Genomic DNA, 25,418 nt, shown 5'->3' with positions numbered 1-25,418 from the left:
TTTCATCATTAATCCAAACAATTTATATGATGCACTTGGTACTTTGGTGAAATTCATAACACCTGGTTATTATTCATCCAGCAGGTAGATGTCTAAAGTAGATTAATTGCCTCTGTGCAAATGCCTGTTTTCCTCTGTGGATTTTGTAAGGCACCTTGGAATAGGTACTACTTCCAGAGGGCTAAAGTTAGTTGATATAAACCTCACTGCAGGCATCTAGAGTGGAATCATTGCATTTATAGATGGCAAAGCAAGAAAGTAGCTCTAATCGCATAGGATGCATAAGTGTGCACTTATTTCTCATTGCTCTTTGGGCATGGAGCGATGGTCTTCTGAATTAGAATAGAAGTATGTATCAATTTTTTTGTATTGTTACATTAAACAGAAGATGAGGAAATAAAAAAAATAGTATTTTATTCCTAATATTCATGTTTAAAAATGGTCTTGCATGGCCTGACTTAGAGTCTGAGGAATTTGAACTGTAAATCTGAGCAAAGCATAACTCAATTTTACTTGCAAGTACTCTAACAATGAAAATTGTTATGACCCAAGAGGAAAGAAGAAAAAAATTACCAAACACAAACTAAGGAAAATAGGATTGAAGCATTATGTCTACTCCTTACTAATGAATTGAAATAAGTGCCTTGGTAAGACATTTGATGTTGCATTATGCAGAGGGATTGTTTTTACAGAAAGTAGTCTACTGTTTAACAAAAAATCTTTTTAACAGGCAAGTTAGCCATCTTAGCATTATAGAAGTCTATGCTTTGTGCTTTCATAAAATGCTGGTTGACTGTTATACCTAATCATTATATTTCTGTATGTTGGATTTTTTAAATGAATAGCATAACAGACTATTTACGTATATATAAAATACAATATTTACTGTGTAGAGTTGGGCAAACTCTTTTTGTGCATTAATATAACCACATTCAAATCAATGTGATAGCACAGCATGTCCCAAAATATAGGTCATGCATTAAAATGAATTGTACCCAGGTAACTGTAGTCTTAGGTGTAACGTTTTTTGCTATACAGTGTAAAGTAAACTAGGATAGAATAGGTTATTCTGGCCTAGTGTTAGCACTTGGCATTGTTGCAGAATTATTCAGATTTTACATTCCAGTCTATCAAAACTGGAAGTGTCATCAAGGCAGCATGAGGAACATTTGGAAATGGCAAGAACCTCATATAAATGCTAAATTGCTGTCTGTGCAGTGTCTCCAGTTCCTTTGGGGATCTCCTGCTGAACAGTTTGCACTCTGTAGGAATTTGCAGCTAGATAGATCTGTTCTTCAGGGGAAAATCCTTTTGTCACCCATCTGCATATAGTATGTTGAGGAAGAGGTGTAAGTTTAATAAGAAATCTCACAAGGGGAATGGAAATGGGCGGTAGGAGAACTACAAAATGCTAATCTGCACATTTCCTATCATACTTAATGAATTTCTTTGTTTCTGAAGTTTTCTGGGTAAGAAGACAATTTGTACTTAATCAGGAGCTAACACCCCATAACGGTTAATACTGTTGCTCTGGTTCTGCCAGATTTCCAAGAAAACAACCATGGCTTACTCTAAATCCAATATAACCTTACAAATTCTATTCCCCAGGACATATTATTATGGTGGTGGTTGTTGTCCCTGAATGTTGTCCATTTATGTCCTCAGATTTCCACCTTCATTGCCCACTTCCCAAGTTGTTTGCTTTCAAAGTTTTTGTTTTCCAAAGTTTTTGTTTGTATGTATTTTTATATGTACAATGCTTATGCTGCAAGCACAGTTGTCTTTCAAATTAAATGTAGGATATATTTTATCAGCTTTTTTTCCCCTCATTTCAGAAGTAGTGGTCTGCCATTCCTTTTTTATTCTTCTGGTAGAAGAGCTCCATGGAGTAATCTGCTCTTCAGTGCTGTTTGGCCATTTTATTGGGCAGTTTTTGATTATACATTGTTATCCAACACGGATTATTTCCCCAGGTCTTATGAGTTCATGTATCCTTATTGCATGTGCATTTTAGTGCATATTCTGCTGACTTAAAAGTGCAATCTTACCAAGCGATTTTTAAAACTGAGAGCTGGCTGGTTTGCACTAAGTTCTTTATTTATGAGCTTTTCTGTGGCTGTGTCATTGGTACAAAACTTTCCCAGGCCCGTAACTCCACCCAGAGGGTAATTGTTGTTGAGTCTTCTTAATTCAAAAGTTTCATGGCATGTCCCACAAGCAGCACTGTTTAAAACAACTATAAACCACGGATTAAATGTAAACAACTTTATGTTAGATGATATTTAGTGGTATTAGGTTGGTATTGAAACACTGGTATTAAGTGCTATTAATTAATGGCCATTTTTTAAACATTACCTTTCAGTGAAGCCCACTTTGATGTACATACTCTATTTTGTCAATGCAGTACAGTTCAGATTGTTCAAAGTTGATCATTTGCAGACTTTATCTTTTGGTGTTTGTAAACTGAGAGTCCTGAATCACCCACATACTGTATAATCTCTGCAGAGGCACTCCATATCTAAAACAAACTAATCTGCCTATATTCTGTACTTCAAAAAAGCATATCTTAAAGCCCCATACTGTAGTTCCATATGGCCTCCTGATATTTTCAAAAAACAGTTATGCTTTATAAATACTATACTATACTGTAGCATAGTATATCATATAATATATATAATATCATATGTCATATATCATAATTGATGCATTAATATTAGTTATTTATATTTAATTATATTTATATCATGTATTGTATATAATATATATCTATATTATATATTATGTATTGTATATAATATATATCTATATTATATATCATATAGATCTATATATCTATATTATATCTATATTATATATTATATATAATATAGATCTATATTACATATCTATATAGATCTATATTATATATTATATAAAAATATATTTTTATATTTTTATTTATATTATCTATATAATATAAATTAAAGAGTTGTAAATTATGAATTATCATCCCAGTATTAACATTTATTCTCTTTTAAAGCAGCAGTTCTAGAATCTGTGTCAGTGGACAGGACAATTCCTGAAAGCACCTCAGCAGTGGATACTACAGAGCTTTCCCCATGTAGATCCCCTTCGACACCACGTCATCTCCGCTATCGTCAACCAGGAGGTAAGAACCTGATTTTTTTTTTTGCCTCTATCAGCCACTTGAAAGAGTTTAACTAATGTAGCTGTAATCTTTGCAGGATACTAGAAAATAATAATGTTTAAATAATATATTTTGCTTGTATTTTCATTATTTCTTGGATATTAAAAAAAAAAAAGTAATTAGAATGTGAATTATGCCAGTTAATTTGTATAATAATGAGAGGCTCAGACGTGTATTGGGACTTTGGTATGGTGAAATCTTCTTAAATAGCTTGAGCAGGATGTGCCCAAGTTCAAGACTAATATTGAGGCAGTTCTATTCTCACAAAACTCTCAAGACCTTGACAGAGTTTTTTCAGCTACTAAGGGGACATATTTTGGGCACCATATGTAATCATGAAATACACAACACCCATTCTTGTCAATGGGGAGTGACTGTATCTATTTCTTTATATAACACTGAACATTTACAGATGGTGTCACATTATTTGTTACAAAATTTGAATAAACTGCTCAATTGAAGAGGAAAATTGAGAGCTGGAGCTCCTCAAATAGCTCTCACGCAGCTCTTTGAAATCATTAGCAGAGCTGTGAGCTACGTCCATGAATGCTTAAAATGCTTCCATCTCTTGCAAGCCACGTTTCTAGGCACTTATTTCATGCCTGGGATTAAAACAACAAAACAAGAGCTGAGTCTTCTCAACTGTTAATAAGTTGCTGAGACACTTTAATTTTAAACCAACAGTAATGTTATGTTATTGGCCATGTTTATGGTGAGATGGCAAGTTTTGGGAGTTGGAAACTGGGGAACAGTGACAGATTATCTATCTGAGTACTAGTCAGAAACAATGTTCACAGCACTCCCTACAGAGAAAGTTTGATAAATCGTGCAAAGCCATACTCATCCTAGGCAGTGGCCTGTGAAAATATGTGAATCCAGTTATCAGAAGTTAGTTAATATGCTTGGTTCTCTAATGTAATTTTTTGTTTAGGTTAATTTTCTACACCATTGATTTTGTCTTTTTTTTTTTTTCTTGTTTTTTCTTGTTTTGTTACTGCTTGTTCCTCACCTTGGCGATGTCCTAGACATTTTTTTCCATAGCAACATTAATTATACTGACAAGGTAATAAAACTTGAATCACAAATATGATTCTGATATTTTTATTTACCTCATATAAAATCCTCTGGCAACAAAAACATAAAAAGTTCATGAAGTATAAACATATGAAAAATATGAAAAGTATGTAGAAATTTTTAACTTTTCTCTGTCTGTTTCCTTTACAGTACAAACTGCTGACAACAGCCACTGTTCGGTTTCTCCTGCTTCTGCTTTTGCTATTGCTACAGCTGCAGCGGGGCATGGGAGTCCACCAGGTGAGAGAAATGTGCGGTACAAAAGAGAAATAACAGTAAGATACCTAGTTGTCAAAAGGTAAATATGTTTTCAGAGCATACTTATCTGAATCCTAGATAGCTTCTGATTCATTAGCTTCATCTGCTGCTGTTTGGAGTCTGGAATCCTTTCCTTTATGTGGACATTGCAGTACAGCATCCACAGATAATTGGAGCCTTGGCTTCCAGTTATGTGGCCATTATGAAAATATTTGTAATGTAACTCATTTAATTGAAAGGGACATTGACTCATAAGAAAGACTAAAACAGCTTAAGACAAGCTGTTCAGGTACATTCACCCTGTTGTATTTCCTGCTATGGCAGTCTGGAAATTTTGGCTGATGAAGCAATTTGTGTCACCAAAGAGTAGTTATCTTTTAGGCTGTTTATATACCACCCTGTCCTGGGGAGTTGCCAGCAACCATCACCATGTCTACTTGAAAGAAGCGGAGGATGAGAAAGTATTCAGAAATATATTTTAGAGCAAAATGTGAAACCTAACAAATGAAGACTGCATACTATACCACATACGTTCAAGAAACTCATGTGTGCCTTGCACCTTTGTGTTGTGGACTCTTAAGGAGATTGCCAAACTATTCACTGAGATTTTGAACTACCAAGGTATAAACTAATGATTGCTTTTCTTGATGACTTAAATCATAATTATATTATCACTCCACATTTCCAGTTCATCTATTAGTTGATTTTTTGTATTATGTCCTTATTAATTCTAGTCCAGCCTATTACCAAAAGATTAATATTTTACATATATGTGATCTGTTAAACATCTAGATCATATATTTCTTGGTTTTGTATTCACTTAAAATTTAAGATTTTATTTTGAAAATGAGATTTTTATATATCCAAGGTTGGTATACATAAGAGCAGTTGTACTTAACTAAATTATTGCAAGTGTGTACTGTATTTTCTTTGGAAAGCAGCTACGTTGTCTACTGACTGGAGGTATTTTGTGAAACTTAAAATACTTAATTTAAGTTTTGAATTTACTTGCTGTCTTGCTATGTACCCTTTGACATTAGTATTTTCCACTGAGTCCTGTCCTAGCTCATGTTACAAAAAAAAAGCAACTGTTTTAAATTCCACAAAACCACTTCCACTTTGCATTGACACACTCAAACCCACAGTTCATTTTGATTATGTATGACACAGCAGAGTCCAACTGTAAATTAACACCTCCCTCTTATCCATCATAAATGTTGGTATGTCAGGAAACTTCTTTGAAGACCCTAGTCTCAAAATCACTCACAAAATTCTGTGCAAGTCAGTAAATCATCACCACTGATTTCAGTGGATGTTGTATCCGCTGTGTCTAAAGCGGTCATTCGCTTGACGATCAGGCACCATAAGAAAATGATTTCTGGATAAATGTGGATCAGTGCTCCTATTACTCTTGAGTACTTCCTTTGATCTTTAGATGATCACAAGAGAGTAACGTTCATTGTTAGGAACTTTGTGAACCTCTCATAAGCATGTATTTAGTAAGTTTTTTTTAAATTATGAATATCCTCTTTGTTTTGAATCAGACACTGCCAAGGAATCAACAACATATTTTGCTTTATGATTTAATTCCAGTATGCTTACAAGTTGTTCCAAAAATGCGGTAAGAGTAAAAAATATTATTCTTTCCCTTTAGAACCAATTTAATTAAAATTACTGGGTTTCTATTGTTAAAAGCACAGCTTTTCAATATTTGTAGTATTGAAGTATAAGAGAAGATAAAATCTATAACTACACAATCAATTGAAGGAATATCAAAGCATGGGGGTGTTGGAAAAGGAAAAAACAACATCCTTAATATTCTTCAGTACTTTTCTGTGTTGCTGAATGGCTAGTTCTGCATAAATGGTCATTCTCCTGGGTGATGTGAAAAAACAGCAAGAAGGTTCTGCAGCAAATCTGGCAAGGAAAGTGTGTGGTGAGGAGTCTCATGAGACTGAGCTGGAGCAAGGCTGTCCACCTGTAATCAATATGAAAATTCAAGGCTACAATCCACAGCTTAACTGTTTCACCTGTTTTATGACCTGATACAATTAATCATGGTAGAGATGGTATGAAAGTTGCAGAGTTGCACAGTTCAAATGTGGGTATTTCAAATAATTTTATTTCTTCCCTCTGCATGTGTTATCATGATTATGTGGGTTTTTTAAATAATGCATTTTATTTTCCAGTTGGCTCCTGTCTCATTCACTGCATAGGATGGACATGTTCCCTCAGTGAATCAGGTTTGGGTCGTGAATGAGCTCACTGCTGCAGACATTGTGATGTATGCCATTTGGTATACTCCTACATGGAACGTAAATAAAATGGCAGGTGAAATTCAGTGTTGATAAATACTAAGTGATGCACGTGAGGCAAAACAGTCTGAGCTCTACACCTGGAAGAATGAGCTCTGTGCTTGGCTTCATCGCTCAGCACCGAGATCTGAGGATTGCAATAGATAATTAAATGATCTTAATGCTCAACAGGAGCCAAAAAGGTAAAGGAAATACCAGGCATTTTTAGGAGAGGAACAGAGAACAAAGCAGAGAAGACCATTGTGCTACTGCAGTATAAATCCAGAATTTGTATGTGTATTGAAGACTATGTACAGTTGCGATATGTCCTGTTTGAGATGAGGGGATATAAACTAGAGAAAGGTTGACAGTTTCCAATCAAGGATGAGTGGAAATATGAAATGGCTTCTGCGCATTTGAAGTTTAGAGAAAAGATGAGTTGGAGGGCTGATGAGAAAGTTCTGCAAAATCATGGATGTCAGGGAGAGTTAGTAGGCATTCATTGCTTTTTCTTATTCAAGAGGTAGACGGCATCAGTTGAATTTCATGAGGCCAAGGTTCAAAAAGACAAGTTTGTGGTTCTTTGTGCAATGAATAGAAGGCCTGTGAGATTCTCCTGAGGAACATTGTGAAGGGAAGAGACTTACTCAGGTTCAAAAAATGCTCGGCTACCTACAAGCGAGAATCATTAGTAGTTACTAGATGGGCAAACTAGAACAGCTTCAGGAACTGAAATCAATTGGAGGTTGCGGGAGAGTACTAGGAGGCAAGAGTCAGCTGTGTGTTTTCTGTTCTTGCTGTTCCCTGAAGCCTTCTGGCTATTTTGTTTTGTTTTCCCAGGGTATGATCTCTTAGCTCTTCTCAACTTTCTGACTGTTCAGGGATGTGTTGAGGCAAGCAGGTTAACAGACTCATCGGAAAACTGTATAGTCACACATGCTGCTAGAACCAGACATGAAGAATATTTAATCTTCTCCTGTGGAGAGTAACGGCCATTTTATAATTACCGTCATCATGCAGTGATAAGTTTATACACTCATAAGTGTGCAAAGCTCTGAACAGCTCTCCCAGGCTCTATGAGGGCTTTGTGTATCTTTAGATAGGCACCCAGGGGAACACTGCCCATATTGGTCCTGTCTGCAGGCTGCATGGCAGCAAGTGACTTGATAAAAGTTGAAAGACTTTTGAGTACTTTGGTCTGGTTTAGGTAGTGGTGCACTTCCCCCTTCGGACGTAGCCTGAATGCAGTTCACATTGGCAGTGTTCTCAGTCTGCTCCATCCCCACTGCATGGGGATCAGTGCTGAGCTTCAGGGACCTTGATAGTGGTTTTGGGGCACCATCATCTTTTGGGTTCATTTATTATCTGGATGCCTGTAAGGTACACATGTAGGGCTGGCAGGGCCCTAAGAACAGCTCATGCTTGGGTTGCCCCACCATGCCATACGCTGCACCAGTTTATGAGCTGCTGAAAAGGAGGTGCTGGGCACCACAGCATTGCTCTGCAGTATGCAGAGCTTCCTGCAGTATATGGAACCTTCCTCTGAACGAGGATGGTTCAGATTCTTATGCCCTTCAGCAGTTTTTGTAAATTGATGGGTTTGGTGCCACTAATTTCAGTTATTTTGCAGGCAGTTGCTTTAATGATGCCAAACTGTACTATTTGTCCTATTGTTTAGTCAGTCTGTCTAGTTAAATATTAATCTCTACGTATCTCAAACATGTTTTTGCCTATTCTCTTCCAGAAAATGTGCATATTACTTGTTTATTTTAGCAGCACGGTAAAGATAAATATAAATACGAAGTGGAAGTCCAGAAAGTTAAATAAAGCTCCCCAGGTGCACAGCTTGGTGCCTGCATGAAAGTTAATGTGCACAGTAGGGATAAATAAAGCATGTTGTATCTTTTACATGTCCTTTCTCTTTTGAGGGATGTGAAGGATGGCTGTATGGATCATGGCTTGCTGCAGTTGCAGTGCTCTGTCACTATTAATAGGTTGCTGCTCAGCTTCATTCTTTTCCCAGTTTATAAAAATAGGATAATACTAACACATTCTAACATAGAAATGGACAGGTCAGATCATCTTTATTCTCCAGTTTTCTACAACTTTCATTCATTGCAATAAAGCTCATTCTTCAGCAAGGGAAGAGAACAAAGTTATGCAAGCATCCTTCTCCAGAACAGTGAAAGACATCCAGTTTTCATGACTGGATGTAAACTAGTATAAACTCAAATTGTTGATACAGGGACATGTATTTTTATTCTGAATTACCATCTCCCTTCTCATGACTCTGTCATTGCTTCTAGCACTTCTGTTATGTATGTGTTTCTCAGAGTGGTAGATAAGCCCTGAGCAATCACAAATGTATGCCTGCTCAGAGGCATCAGTTACTTGAGCCGTTTCTTCCCCCCTTGTTCATATACCTCTAGAAAATTGATTCTTGATTTCTGCTTGAATCAGTGACAGCTTCCAAAAGCAACACAGAAGTTGTCTAGCAGCTCTGCTCCAATATCTCTCTTATAATATAGAAAAGTTCCTACAAAAATTTTAATGCTAACGGTCCCATCCTAACAAATATCCTGCTAATCTCTTCTTGAAGCTTTGCAATGAGAGTTAGGTAGTCCTTAAGTGGAAATCCAGGGAGCTGCAGTGAGTCCCATCTCTTCAGGAGTGATTTCCTTCTCTTCTCTGAGAGTCTGTCACACAGCCAGTGTCAAAAAAAGGAGTGAGACTGGTAATGTGGGAGAGGAACCTTCTGCCAAAATACTCACCAATCATTTGTAGTTTTGCTGCAAAAATCCTGCAGATGTTACAGGAATTAAGTAACAGCAGTATAATCTATACAGCACCCACACAAACCCTAGCACTAGATAAAATCAAATCATATGGGAAAATATTTCTTTCATCTGTGGTTTATAGATCTTGCAAATTTCCCTGGTTTATCTTTGTACAGTGTTTTCAACTATGTTACTGCTTTTTTTTTTTTTTTCTCCTTAACTTTTTATTTCTGTTTTGCACAGAATCTGAGCACTATCAGTAAGATATCATGCACTGATTTTTAAAGAAAAAACATCTTTTGGTGTTCATTTACTGAAACTGCTTGGTCCTCATACTTGTTAATACCTATAAATTATAAAGGTGCTTTGTGTGACTAGAAGAGATTCAAGCTTTACTCAAAATCTCTGGATAGTTGTATGGATGAAGCCAAATTAGCAAAATAATGCTGTCTTGTTTTTTTAAATAATGAATAAGGTAAAAAGTACTAATATAAGCTTAGCAAATGTACAAATTTCTTCTCTGCTAAGAATGCCTAACAAAACTTGAAGAAAAATAGTTAATGTTATATTGATCATTTTATTTTGAAACAGTTCTACTGAACATGGGCTTCAAGGAGATTGTTTTGACAAAAACTTGAATTCAAGATCTAAACTGATCTTATATACTTTCTATTTCTTTTGTACTTGTAGCAGATAGACAGAAAGTACTTTGAGAAGCTTATTTCTTTCTTGACTCAAACTAGAGACCAAGAAGTTCCCAACGTGCAAAAAAAATGTTATCCAAAAAGCAAATACCTAAACCCAAGCAAACGGCTTGTTCCCTAATGAACATAGCAGCTTTATTTCAACAGCTCTGTCATCCAATTTTGAGCTGGATACGTCAGTATTTCCAGCATGCTGCATGCTTCAAAGCTGCCTTTCTCCTCCTACAGCATGATGATCCGTGCTGTAGAGAATGTACCATTTTTCACAAGAACAAGGTGACATATTATGGGAGAGGATGGGAGTGGGATGGAAGCTTGTGGTTGGCAGGAGGGCCTGGCTTCTTTAGTATAAGCATTTGTTTTTTAAAACACATATGAAGTGGAGAGGAGAGAGTGAGAAAGAAGTAGGGAAAAAAGAGTCTTTGGGGGAGTATCTCTGACAAATATAATTTGCATGTAGGAAAATCTGCCCCATGCTAGCAAGAAGGAAACATGGTTTTATTCTCTCTGATTTTAGTGATTTAAAGGAACAATTAGAATAACAGCTTGAAGCTTTGAAGCATCTACACAAAAATGAATCGCTTATATACTATCCCTTTCAATTAATTGCCTGCATGTCTCGCTGGTGCTAAATTGCCTTTGACTTGAATTATTTACCTGAGTATTGTTCAGGGGAGAGTTTTCCTGGAGCTTCTGCATTTTTCAGCCTGTACCCTATCAAAGAACATTTGAATAGATGTCTTGAACAATCAGCCTGCGAATCCTTTCTATGCAGAGAAAGTGCAATCCTTTCTATGCAGCTCCTCCTCTTTTCACAAATCGCCTCTGGTGGTTCAGATAAACAATCTTAATATAAATTGCCCTTGGGTTTGGGCTAGCAAAACTGATCAGTCTGTTTACCAGACTATTTTCTGGTATCATCTGATTTTCTGTAGCTCTTACAATCTGTCTGCAGAACTGATCGGACAGTCCTTTGCAGCTGCAGCAGATTCTCAACAAAGGAAGCACAAAACCTACTTCATTAATCTGCTAGCTGCAGCTTCTAAATACAAGCAGTATCTTCTTCAGAGCAATTCAATATGCACTCAGAAGTATGTCCTGGTGCCACTTCCACACACTGCCACTGAGTAGTTTCCACTATTAGAATATTAGAATTGTTGACAATGAATCTAATAGTCTGTGAGTTCTGGATCAGTGGTCCTGCAGTCACATCATTGTCTATGTAGGGATCACATTCCTTTCTTAATCTTAAACTTTGTCTAAGAAGTTAATTATATGCTACTTTCCACTGATAATCATTTATGCATTAGTGCATTAATTATATGCATAAGTTACACATTAGTGATGGAAAAGGTGTACAGAAGGAAGTGTGTAATCCTTTTAAAGTATAAATGTCTAATTTATTTTGACTTGGCTATTTTTGTATTCTTGATCATTGCCTGGGATTAAACATTGTAGGCTCTTTCTCTATTTTATTTGACCACTTCTGATGTAAAGCTGCCAAACCTTGATTTCAGAGCAATTGAATGTGGTTGAGGATAAACAGTGTGGAAATGCTTATGCGAAAGTGTCGACTCTAAGAGCCAGTGACTGATGTGGAAGTGTCAGCTTCAGAAGCCACTGAAATGAATATGGAAAGTCCTCATCTCCTCAGAAGTGCTGTAAGAGTTTGTCTGCCATAGCATACCCCATCTATGGTATCAATAAAAAATATAAATGGACTTTTGTAAATTACAGCTATGGTTTCCAGAATGACATATCTCTTCAAAGATGCATGAGCACTGAAGTTGGGGAAGATGAGTACTGTGAGCGCAGTCTGACACTATCACCACTTGATTACTGTCACAATATTAGATGGATAAAAATTAGCTAAAAGTAATAATTCATGCTTCATAGAGATCCAGATTACAGAGTGGGTCATGTGTAGGCCTTTCCATTCAGATAAATCAGGCACAGATTGATTAAGGCTGATCACTTATTTTAAAAGGCAAAAATTATCATGAGGAAGTTTCACAAAAGTTTTTAGCAAGGGCTGCTTAGCTTATTTTAGGTTGTGACCAGTGGTGCTATTCTGCAGTCATTCAAACTACTTGCCAGCTCCCAGTGTGACAATATTTTTGTTTTGTTTGTTCTGGCATAAGCACTAATTGGAGTAATGGAATGACACAGCGTGTGCCAAATGATACAAGCGAGATCAGATCCTATGCGCACGTTCATGTCCGTGTGTCTGTAGTGATATGTATGACTGTGCCAAGAGGAGGCACTGTAGCTGTACATATTGCTGCCAGGTGCATTCAGCACTTAAGCTGAATAATGTGACGTGGAGATGTACCATGCAAAATAATGAAGGCATATACTCCCAGGAGGATCCCGTTGATCCTTGAAATGGAAAAGCATGTAGAAACATACGTTATGCTTTAAACAGATGCAGTATTTCCTTGGTTGTTACCGTCTTGCACACAGATTGATGCGAGTGTATAGTTCTACATTCAATGGTATCAGCTGCGCTGTTCAGGGAGTATTTCCCTAATTCTGAACAGAGGAATAATAGTGTAGCATTACACTGTTATGTTTCCTGAGACAGAAATTCTGGAGTAGGCAGCTGAGTTAGTATGGAATTTGGTAAAGATTAGAATTAAGCGAGGTTCGTAAGGGAAATTATTACTTTCTTTTTTCCACTGTGAGAGGGCACAAAAGAAAGATTTCCATGCTATGATTAATGTTATGTGAAAGGTGAGCAGTAACTGATGTTGATGTTGAAATGTATTGTACATTATGTGGATAGCCAGGTAATGCACATCTGTGTTGTGATGTACTAAATGCTTCAAATTATATCAGTGGTTACAGACTAACCTTTGGAGAGGTACCTATTTCTTTCTGGCTCTGTACACAAGTATCCATGTCTAAGGAAAAATCAGAAAATGTGTGTCTTTTTCTAATTGATATTCAGTATGATGCCGTAAACATTGCTATTAGTTACAGTAATTTTGCACTGCAGTAATTTTCTGTGTTATAACATCTCATTCCCTGTACTAGAAACACTTTGTAGACCCTTTTCCTTATGAATCCAAATCTGAAAGAAAAAAATTGTGATGGTGATATCCCAATCAATAATGAAGATACAAAGAATTTAATCCTTTTGAATGTGCAGTTCATCCCAGCAGGACTACTCTTCACGGGAGTATATTGTCACAGCTGGGTCACAATTATCGTGAGAGTGTTTCTAGGAAGTTGGAAGCAGACCTTAATTTTAACTGTACCTCAGGTCATGGGTTTCCACATGGAACTTCAAGACTGAATATGAGGGCATCTAGCTTCTTGTCAGAGATAAGGGATACCATCAAATCATGCCTGAAATCATTGCGGGCATGCTTATCAATCCTGCTTGCATCATGAGCTTCCCCAGTTCCCCTTTTCTATCTGGGATCTCAGATTCTTAGTTCCAAGAAAGGAAAGAATTGGTGTAGGATTTGTTATCCTCCCCTGTTCCTTTATGCAGGACAACCAAGTTTTTTCACTTCTTGTTTTTGTTTGGCTAATGGATCTAGCCAGGAACTGAGGAAGTGAGTACCAGTTCCCTCTTGGGAATGTGCTTTAATGAGATTTCCAGACCCATTTATGCACATTCACAAGGTTTGAGAAGCACTGAGACCTGAACACCGAAGTGACTTGGAGTTCCCCATTTCAATTAAAAAACCCCAGGTGGGAAGTACTCATTGATTTACTACAGCTGACACTGTACTCCATTAAAAAACATTGTGAGACAAATAACTGCTGGCATAGACCCAATCAGCTTTCCTTCCTGCTGGCTGAAGTGTTGTCGGGAGTTGCCCAGATGTTGTTACCAAGGTGGAGGTGGCCAGCACTAATGTTGGGTCATTTGGGGGACTCGGTGGGAGATGTGGGGTGTGGGGAGTGGGGGCTGATGGCAGTGCCCCAGCAGAGAGGCTAACTTGCTTTCTGTTCCAGGCTGCATTCTTAACTCTCCTTCAACAGGCTGCTTTTATGACACATTTGTGTATGTTTTCTCCTGCCAGAGGATATTTTACTGGGAAATTGGTAGTGAAATGAAAATAGAGATTAAAACTAATTTGTTTGGAATCTAATTCAATAACCCTGAATGTTATTCCTTTCCGCTGAATATTCACCTACTCTGTAGTGCATTTGAGTAGACTTCTGGTTTTGTTCCTGAATTAGGAGCACTTTGAATTTAACAAAATGGTTGCTTAGCAATTTTGGATAACTGGTGAAACATTCATGTTCAGATTGAGTTGAATCTCCCCTTACAGTTTTCTTAGAGCAAAACTTTGAATTAAAACAATGACTTAAAAATGAAGGTTAGTTTTGTCTCAGGTGATCCCTGCTCTTGGAAGTTAAGAGGCAGAGGAAAATTATGATTTTTTTTATTTTTTTTTTCTTATCAGCAGAAATTTAGGATCTCCTTTTTTTAAATGTGTTCCTATCTCTTCAGTTAATTTCTTATTCTAGTTTATTAAAGGAGCTGACTACTCAGGAAAAAAGTATTTGCACTGGACATTTCCTGAGTTATGACACTGTGAACCATGTGTTCCCTGACCTATTGCACTAAGTCCTGAGCAGCTGTAGAGAAAACTCTCTGTTTCATAGACATGTGCAAGCAAACTGGCACAGAAAAATTCCTTCTTCATCTAAGAAAGAGGATTAGTACATTCCCTATTCCTGCCCCCCCTTCCCCGCCCCCCCCAAAAAAAAAAAAAGGGTCACCACAATCCTACTGCAATTATTTAGATAGGATTTGTTAAATATGTGTTTTATGAGGGTTTAGTTAAGCTGCTTTGGCAAGCTCTTAGGTGATATTTTCCTCTGCTCTCCTAAGCTGAAGAGGAGAGAAGCTGGAATGAAGCTGTGACCACTGCATGTGGGAAACCAGCCCTAGTATTTCAATGTTGCAAGTGGGAAATTTGACCAAAAGGTCTGGGTTCATAATGAGGGCAGGTTTGTTTGTATTCCCTATTATCTTCCTCACATTTGATGTACCCAATGGTGTGCATGGGGTGGAGAGAGAAGTTTTGGGAGGATTTTTTGGTGTTTTTTTCCTTTCTTATTTTTCCCTGAGCCTAAGTGTTGCTTGGATAATTGATATTTGTTTATGATACTATTAAGTTACTTGATTTGTAGCCCAGTCATAAATGGTCTGGAAACTGCTTATGAGATAGACGTTTTGTTCAGAGGTATTTTGTTGACTGGTATGCATCCTGCCAATTTTTGTTTTGCATGACAATCAACTATCCATTCACAGATGGTCTGAAAAATGATTTGGCTCTTTGCAATTATCACCTCCTTTCCATTTAACCTCTACTCTTATTGTCTTTAAAAAATCTGAATGATTTTGCAAGCTAATTCATTTAGCTTATATAAAAAGCCCAGACCAACTACAGGAAAAATTCTAAAAGCATTTTTTGCAGTTTTCTGTTTCTAGCTGTACATTGTCATAGACTTTATTTTAACCTTTCCTTTTTACTGGGGCACACTGAGCATTTTAAAGGTCTAAAAGCTTACTTTGAATAGTTCTTGAAAAGACTGTGAGCATTATGCAGAAAAGATCTGCTATACTCCTCATGTTGCTGATAGAGCAGGTTGAGAGTAGAGACAATGTGTAATTAAAGGAATCAAGAGCTAGAGATCACTTGAAATGCTGAAATACATCAGCAGGTAAAAATTGCTTATATGTTCCCTGAAGACTAAGAGACATAGCAGGAACATAGGCAAATGCATTTGTACTTGACGTACAAATTCAAAGAAATATCAACTGCAGTGTTGCCATTCGTGTCATTATTCATGGAAGATAATTCAAACATTACTGCAGTAAAAAAAAAAAAAAGTATCTAAGATGTACAAAAACAGTCACAAATGTAATTGTTAAGGTAGTCTGTTTAAAAAGGCTTTCCTTCTTTGTCAATTGCTCCCTATAGTTCCTTTATATAGATAAATCATAGGAGAAAATTCTGGTGTCACATTCCACATTTGACCTGATATTATGCAATCTGTAAACACAATTAGCAAAAACAGCCTTTGAAATTCAGGATCTATTCTTTTCTAGAGATGTAGAATAAAGGCACAAGATTTAGATGTTTTTGCCTAAGACTTCACTAGAAAAATTGGACTAAGAGTTCACACATGCATGCACACACATACATTTCTTGTGTGCAAACAAATATGATTTTGAAGATGTATGCAGGTACACCAGAATTTAGCATTAGGTTTTGGTGGTGACATTATCTCCTTGTTGGCTCTCTTTGTTGTTGCTGAAAGGAGAAAAGGATGTTGTCCAGTGGTAATGTATTACTGATCCTTACAGTTGTGGAAAATGCATCCTACAAAGTACAGTAGTCTAAATCTCCAGATACTCATTCCCTGTGTTGTTACAATATATGTAAATGCTAATGCATGCACATGTTGTTTTTTTCTCTCTTTTCAAGAGAAGTGAACAGTGCTATTTTCTCCAAACCCATGTATTTATCCCAATATGCCAAAAATAAAAATGCAATCTTGTAATCCTGCTGAATTTTAGTTAAAAAAAAAAAAGCAGATTCTTTAGTGTTTTCTACTTCTAAGATGAGTTATGGGTTTATAATAACAAGTTGTGTAACTTGTAACTGCAAGTATGTTTTCAGTGTCTAGAAATTTTAAAATATTTTCTTCCAAGTGTGAGTCTCTGAGAGACCATAAAAAAACATTAGAAAAACAGAAATCCCAAGGGTGTGTGCCAGTTATACCTATGGCAGTAACCCTGATTTTAAGAATTTTTAAAGGACAAATTCTCAAATTTGAACAGTTATTTAAGTTTAAAGGAATATTTTCATTCTTTGTGGTACTCATGTTTTAACCATATAATCTCAGATTATTATAATTCTCAGAGCAACTTTAATGTTATTATTAGGAGTTAGAATAGTATTTTGATTTTAAGCATATTTGTTAGCCACTTATTCTTGTTTTCCATCCATTAAACTAAAATTATTTTGCTCAACTGATATATTTTTAGACTTCTGGATTTAGTTCAAGTTTGCAGCATAATCATGACATAACTGCTTTATCTCAGAGTTGTGTTCCTTAAATTTGTCTGATTACAAAATAAGCCATTCTAAGGCAAGAGTCATTTAAAAATAGTTTACCAACCTTTCCCTTATCTATTTTGCAGAAATATGCAGTCACTATAGCTCTGTCTGTGTTACACTATTGTACATCATCTGGTGCGTGTGAATCCATGGGATTTACCTTACTAAGACTATAATCCCTTGACTTGATTTGATAGTTAGATCGTATTTGTGGTGGAGGCTTTAGGCAGAAGAATCAAATACATACTTGTAATTATTTCTGATGTGGGTGGTTACAACAGGGATTTTCAGTGGCATATTTCTTAGAACAAAATGATTCCGTATGTCCTGAGGACCAGTGAAAGTGAAATTAAAAGCCTGAAATGCATTGGACACTAGATTTCTGCTGCTTTTTAGTAATTGCTTCTTCTGATGCATAAACTTACAAACCTTTGTGAAACAAACTGAAACCCTGGCATAGTGAACTAGTGAAATATAACTCTCTCTTAAATTGAGGTAGCCCAAAAATCATGGCTAGACTTGATAGCTCCTATTTTCAAGCTGCAGATGGATTGTATGGCCTGCATCATTATAAATCTAAACGTGCACATTTGAAAATTAAAAAAAAAAAAAAAAAAAAAAAAAGAGGAAGAATTGTATTATTGATCAAATATGCTATTCTGTATGCAGTGAGTGGGAGTTCATCATCTTTATGCTTCTTTTAATCTCCGTTAACATGGTCTTTTCCAGCTCTGCTGTTCTTCATCTGGCTAGTGTATGGCACCCTGATATCATAATTAAACAAAAGAAAAGAGCAGAATCCTTGGCAGTTTAGATTTCTTATCAATATTAGGCTACTCACACTCTGACACATTTATGTGAAAATGTGTGAAACCCAATTACTTGCTTGAGAATGTATGACCAATAGAAATGGATATATTTAAACAGTCATCTCAAACTTTTTTAGATATGTCAAGGGAAAGCTTTTATAATTAGGTGGGTTTGTGCTGCATATATATTGTGAAGGCTTTTCTTTTGTGCTGCATATACTGGAGAGGCTTTTCCAGTTTTAATCTGTGGATGAAAACTGCTCTGCTCCAAGCCTGAGCAGTTTATATTTATTCTTTATCCAGGTCAGAAAGTAACACTGATGTTTGCCAAGCCTAAGCTTTCAGGATTTGAGCCAGGCTGAATCATGAAACTGGCCTACAACTCATGAGCATATTTATCAGAAGAAGGAAAAAAAAAAAACACAAGACAGCGAACTACATTTAACATTTTTTTGATTATTTGTCATCTGTCTCGTGAACCGTGAATGTTCCCCTTCCGCCTCACCAGTACTCTGTGGGGTTTACCGTGACCTTCTCAAAGGTTGGAGTGCAATATTCTCCTATTTTAGGTGCTAAGTCAGCTTCAGTGCGTGATTTCAGAGTATTTCAGTGAAGCTGACACACAAAACCTTTTTCTGAAGTGAAGTTTTTTGCTAAGAAAGACACCAGAAATTTGTTGAAGTCAGTCTTCATAACTTCAGACAAATTCACCTCTAAATCTTGTGAGCAGAAATTATTTTTTGTATAGATAAACCCTTAAAAATAGACATATCATCAAAACTTTTGACAAATTAATTACTGTGGTCAGGAATCGTGTGTTGCTGTATTAATGCAGAAAAAATACAGAGAATACAATAACTGTAACTAGACTGAGTTTTTGACATCTTAAGTGAAATAGAAAAGCAAATATGCATCATTTAATTTCTTTAACATATGCAGTGCAGAATTTAACATAACACAAATGTTCCTCTTGGGTGAGGTGGATTTTAAACAGGAAATACTGTATAATGCTGATAGAGTCAAGTTTGTTCAGTAGAACAAGATAAGCAGGACAGGATTTTGCTATAGGGAATTCAGTAGCTTTTTAGAAGAGCGTCTGTTCTGTGTCTCTTACTGATATGTGGTAAGATCTTTGTATCTGGTCCTGAACAGCAGTTCCAAAGGTGGAAACACTGAGACATCCTACCTGCAGGCATTGATTGACTGTGGTTTTTTGCTTTATGAATGGGATAGGTAATGACATCTACCACTGGAAAGTGCTTTAGACTTTCACATAAGAAGAGCTGTCTATATACAAAGTATTGTCATAATTTAATCTGGTTTTATCTGCAGGTGTTGAGACATGTCTGTTCAGCAACTTTTTTAAAAATCTTTGGTGAAGTAGAAGCTACAAAAATATTAGTTTTGATTATAGTGCATATAAGCAAAACTTTTGAAGGTGAAACTGGATTTTGTGTAACATAATCTGAAGACAAGAACATGAATAGAGTGATTAAATTATATTGAAAGAAGTAATTCACTGAAACTAGCAATGCTGGCAGGTTAACATTGTGTTTGACAGCCTGTGGTAAAAGTTCTGCAGCACCATTATGTGAAAAAACTATTTGTGGAAGCAGTATATATTAATCTCAACAGATACAGGGGAAGAACATTACTTGAAAGTAGCACTCACTGAAGCAGCTGCCCACTAAGATGATTAATGACTAGAAATACTGCTGATATTTCTAATGTAGAAAGATTGTTTCCTTCAGGACAGAAACAGCTATTCACCGTGGAGTGTTTCAGGTTATTTCACCATGGGGTCTGGATGTGGGCAGTTCCATCCAGAATCCTAATTAAAACATTGCAAAGGCTGGCATCATGCTAGATGGGACCCTTCACCTCTTTCCTCTCCTAGAACTGCAGTGAAGATGAACTTAGAAGATATAATGCCTTCTTTGCTGCTGATGTAAATGTAATGTGTGTAGTTAGCCTCCAAACTGTTCATGCCAGGGATAACACACTATGGGAAGGACTGCTTCAAAATTCCCCTTTTAAAGATATTTTCAGCAAGTATTTTTTTCTGGATACCAAGCTAGATGAAATTTCAGCTGAGGCTTGAGGAAGTGAGGATGGAAAGATGCCTGGCAGGAAAGGACCTGGGGGTGTTAGTCGACAGCCAACTGAATTTGAGCCAGCAGTGTGCCCAGGTGGCCAAGAAGGCCAACAGCATCCTGACTGGTATCAGCAGTAGTGTGGCTAGCAGGACAAAGGAAGTGATAATCCCCCTGTACTTGGCACTGGTGAGGCCGCACCTCCAATACTGTGTTCAGTTTTGGGCCCTTCACTGCAAGAAAGACATCGAGGTGCTGCAGCATGTCCAAATAAGACCAGTGAAGCTGGTGAAGGGTCTGGAGCAAAAGTCTTGTGAGGAGCGGCTGAGGGAACTGGGGGCGTTTAGCCTGGAGAAAAGAAAGCTCAGGGGAGACCTTACAGCTCTCTACAGCTACCTGAAAGGATGTTGTAGTGAGGTGGGTGTCGGTCTCTTCACCCAAGTGACAAATGATAGGATGAGAGGAAATGGCCTTAAATTGCAACAGGGGAGGTTTACATTGGATATTATGAAAAATTTCTTCACTGAAACGGTTGTCAAGCATTGGAACAGGCTGCCCAGGGAAGTGTCTGAGTCACTGTCCCTGGAGATATTTAAGTGAGATGTAGACATGGCACTTAGGAACATGGTTTAGTGGTGGACCTGCCAGTGTTAGATTTACAGTTGGACTTGACGATCTTAAAGTACTTTCACAACCTAAATGATTCTGTGATTCTGTAATTCTATTTTGTTTATCTTTTAGCCCACCTAGATTTATAGCCCACGTGGCTAAGAGTGGCTCTGAGTACTAGTCATGGATGGGAGTGATATTATGCTAGGATCTGATAATCAGAGTTAAAAACTACTCCTAGCCCCGAAACAGGTAGGAAAAGTATATGGGGAATAATAGAGTGGATGCGGGAATGCTTAAAGGTTGACTGGAAACTGTTTGGTAGGTTGTTCTCTGAGATACACCTTAGAGGTATGATGAAAACCTTGTTCCTTGCAGATCAATATTTGACCTGAAGCCTTGGCTTATGATTCTAGTCTGTGGGCCAGCACCCTTTCTTTTATCTGCCTACCAGGGTTAAACGATGACAAAATTTCATATTGCATGCTTTGCAGGTCCAGTTTCACACTTAATATGGACAGGTGGAGCAGATGATGTGTGACCCAGCAAGGTTCTGGCTGTCTCCTGTTTTTTTGCAGTGGGTTAGATAGCTTGGAGTTCCTGCTAGACTAGCACCACTGTCACCTGTTGCAACAGTAGACATGATTGGAGTATTTGGGTCACCTTTTGCAGCATAAACAGCAGCAGACACGTTGGCCATCTGTAAGTGGTGACAGAAATATGCAGAGCCAGATAATGTTGTATACTGGACTCTGTGAAATATGCATAAAGAAGTAGGATATGCATATGGAATAGTTGCAGTTGTCATGGTGGCTCAGGGTTTTGTTTGGAGTTATATTAGGAGAGGATTAAGTGGGCAGGAAGAGGAGGAAGTAAGGACCAGCAGTAAAGCTGATATATTAGAAGAAATTTGCACTGTGAAATTGCAGTGAACACGATGGCACCATTAAAGTTCACTGATCCCTACTTGGACAGCCTCTGTAGTGGCTTTATCAGATCTTAGCTTATGGTTATCTCCCCTTTGCACTTTCTGTCCCAAAGGCCACATGGCTTTGAAAGTTACAAGGAGCAAAACGAATACTAGCCAAGGACTTGTTTTTGCATGTTGCTTCTTCTGTCTTAATGTAGCTGTGGCAATAAGTTTTTATTGCTTTTTTCAGTGTTTTGTTTAGACCTTTTCTGTCAGAGTTAGAAGATGAGGAATTAACAATGCTTAATGAGCTTACTTGTTGCAGCTGACATTTTTAAATTTTTTTCTGAGTTTTATCAGGTTCTGAAATTAATACCACTCTTCTGTGCAATTTGAATGTTCTTGAGTACCTTTTCTCTTACATGTTTCCACCTTTTGGTTAATGAAAAGATCCAGTGACTCTAAAAACTACTGAGATTTCTTTTCACCTTCAATATTCACTAACTTTTCTTTAGGTTAATAATATGACATAATTTCCTTAGTATCAGGAATGATACAATCCAGCACTTTAAATGGTAGGGTTTTTAGCTGTTGCTATACTGACTAGAAGGGAGCTGACACATTAGTTTTGAATAGATTTGCTGGTGTCTATCTATATATAACTTCACACTTACGTAGTCTTCTGATAGATGGGTGAATAGGTAAAAAAATGGTGTCTATTGTCTATAATTTTAATGAAAAAATCTTGTATATAAACCTATTTAAATTTATCTAGTGAATAATAGAAGTTACTAAATAACTTCTAATTTGGGGTCTAATATAACTAATCTGTGCCTGATGGGCATTTAATGATGTGGATGGTAACCATCTCTACCGCATGGTGACAGTCCTGGCTCCTGCTTCAGTTACAATCAGTTCAGGATTGAAATGCTGAGAGCTTGCAGTGTGCTAAACACGACCATTCAACAGGTTCACACTTTGCAACATCTTCTGGTGATAGACCTAGAGAAGATCATTGTGATGGGTTGACCCTGGCTGGATGCCCACCAAAGCTGTTCTATCACTCCCCTCCTCAGGTGGACAGGGGAGAGAAAATGTAACAAAAGGTTTATGGGTCAAGATGAGGACAGGGAGAGATCATTCACCAATTACTATCACAGGCAAAACAGACTTAACTTGAGGAAATTAACTTAATTTATTGACAGTGAAATCAGAGTAAAGGTAATGAGAAATACAGCCAAATCTTAAAACACCTTCCCTCCACCCTCCCTTCTTCCCGGACTTAACTTCAGTCCTGATTTCTCTACCTCCTCCATTCCAGCAGCACAGGGCTGCAGGGGTTGGGCATTACAGTCAGTTCATCACCCGTTGTTCCTGCTGCTCCTTCCTCCTGAGGAAGAGGACTCCTTGCACTCCTCCCCTGCTGCAGCATGGGGGCCCCTCCCACGGGAGACAGTCCTCTATGAACTTCTCCAGTGTGAGTCCTTCCCATGGGCTGCAGCCCTTCATCAAGTGCCCCAGCGTGGGTCCCTCTCACGGGGTGCAGTCCTTCAGGAACAGACCACTCCAGCGTGGGCCCCCATGGGGTCACCAGTCCTGCCAGCAAACCTGCCCCAGCGTGGGCTGCTCTCTCCACGGGGCCACAGGTCCTGCCAGGAGCCTGCTCCAGCGTGGGCTTCCCACAGGGTCACAGTGTCCTTCAGGCATCCACGTGCTCTGTCATGGGATCCTCCATGGGCTGCAGGTGGAGATCTGCTCCACCATTAACCTCTGTGGGCTGCAGGTGGAGATCAGCTCCACTGTGAACAGCCATGGGCTGCAGGGGAAGAGCCTGCCTCACCGTGGTCTTCAACACAGGCTGTGGGGGAATCTTTGCTCCAGTGCCTGGAGCACCTCCTCCCTCTTCTTCACTGACCTTGGTGTCTGCACAGTTGTTTCCCATATGTTCTCGCTCCTCTCTCCAGCTGCAGTTTCTATTGCACAGGACTTTTTTTCCCCCCTTTTTGAATATCTTATCCCAGAGACACTGCTGCCACCACTGATGGGCTTGGCCTTGGCCTTGGCCAGTGGTGGGTCCATCTTAGAGTTGACTGGCGTTTGCTCTGGGACAGGGGGGAAGCTTCTGGCAGCTCTCACAGAAGCACCCCTGTAGCCCACCCCCACCCCTCCACCCCCTAAAAATCCCTTGCCATGCAAACCCAATACAGTTTCTATGAACTGTTATCATATGGAGACATGCAGTTCCTTCTGAACTGTAAGAAGTGAGTTTATCATTGGATCTGTCTGAGATGGAGTTGATTTTCCCCACAGCAGCCCTCCTAGTGCCGTGCTTTGCACGGGCAGCTGGAAGGGAGTTGATGACACACCAATGTGTTGGCTACTGCTGAGCAGCGCTCGCACCACATGCAGGCTGTCTCGCCAATGTTCCCCCCTCACCCGTGGGCTGGGGGTGGGCAAGATCTTGGAAAGGGACATAGCCAGGACAGCTGACCCAAACTGACCAGATGGATATTCCATTCCGTATGATGTCTGCTCAGCAAGAAGAGTTAGAGAAAGGAGGAGGAAGGGGGCTGCATTCATTATGACGTTTGTCTTTCGGAGAAACCACTACATAGGCTGAAGCCCTGCTTCATGGGAAGTGGCCAGACATCTCCGGCTGATGGGAAATAGAGAATAAATCTTTTGTTTTCCTTTGCTTCTGTGCACAACCTTTGCTTTTCCTTTATTAAAACTACCACAAGGTTTTTCCCATGCTATTTTCTCCCCACCCTGTCCAGTTGAGGAGGAGGGTGATAGAGTGGCTTGATGGGCACCTGGCATCCAGTTGGGGTCAACCCACCACAATTATATGCTTCACTTATGCAGATCTCTCCACACCAGTCAAAGATGACTTGCATACCTCAGTCTTCACGAGAGGCAGTTCATCATCTTCATCTCTGTTGTGATGCAAGTCTCCAGCATTGCCTAGAACATTGTCACCACTTTTTGATGTGAGAGTATAATCAATCCATTTGTCCTGAACTGCTCCATGTTCTTTCCATGTCTATGCAGAAGCATTTGCTTGGAGTTAGCACAGTTGTCCTGGTTTGGGCTGGAATAGAATTAATGTTCCTTTTTGGTAACTAGAATAGTGCTGTGTTTTAGATTCAGCATTGGCTTTGATATGAGAAGAATGCTGATAGCACACTGACATTTTCAGCTGCTACTGAGATTTCAAGGACTCTCCAACTCCCCATGTCCTGCCCGTGTGCAAGTGCACAAGAAGCAGGGAGGGAGCAAGGCCAGAGCACCTGACCCAAACTGGTCAGTGAGATATTCCATACCATGGAACGTCATGCTCACTATATAGAGGAGGGGTGGTTGGGAAGGAGCTTGTTCTCTCTTGCTTCGGGGATTGCGATTGTGAGATCTTGGTATTTCGGGATTGCTAGCTGAAACGGGCTGGGTATTGGTCAGCGGGTGGTGAGCAATTGCATTGTGCATTGCCCGTTCATATTTTCTATTGCTGTCATTGTTTTCATTTTATTACCATTATTAAACTGTTTCTATCTCAACCTGCGAGTCTCTCTTTACCTGTCCAATTGCCTCCCCCATTCCCAGGTGTGGGGG

General features: G+C 38.4%; 1 protein-coding gene across 3 annotated transcripts in view; it reads left to right on the top strand.

Moving 5' to 3' along the window:
- RASGRF2 (Ras protein specific guanine nucleotide releasing factor 2) overlaps positions 1-25,418 on the top strand; it is a 136,713-nt gene that overhangs the window by 75,828 nt on the left and 35,467 nt on the right. For 2 of the 3 annotated variants that reach the window (XM_042788075.1, XM_042788077.1), the window contains exons 16-17: positions 3,020-3,148; positions 4,412-4,501. In XM_042788075.1, the coding sequence (XP_042644009.1) occupies positions 3,020-3,148; positions 4,412-4,501 (219 nt within the window). The remainder of the gene's footprint in view (positions 1-3,019; positions 3,149-4,411; positions 4,502-25,418) is intronic. The other variant, XM_042788076.1, reaches the window with a different exon arrangement.

Source organism: Tyto alba, unplaced genomic scaffold (genome assembly GCF_018691265.1).
Source record: "Tyto alba isolate M040663 unplaced genomic scaffold, T.alba_DEE_v4.0 Super-Scaffold_13, whole genome shotgun sequence".
Lineage (NCBI taxonomy): Eukaryota > Metazoa > Chordata > Aves > Strigiformes > Tytonidae > Tyto > Tyto alba.
The sequence above is the reverse complement of the archived record's forward strand: the minus strand, read 5'-3'. Positions and strand labels throughout refer to the sequence as shown.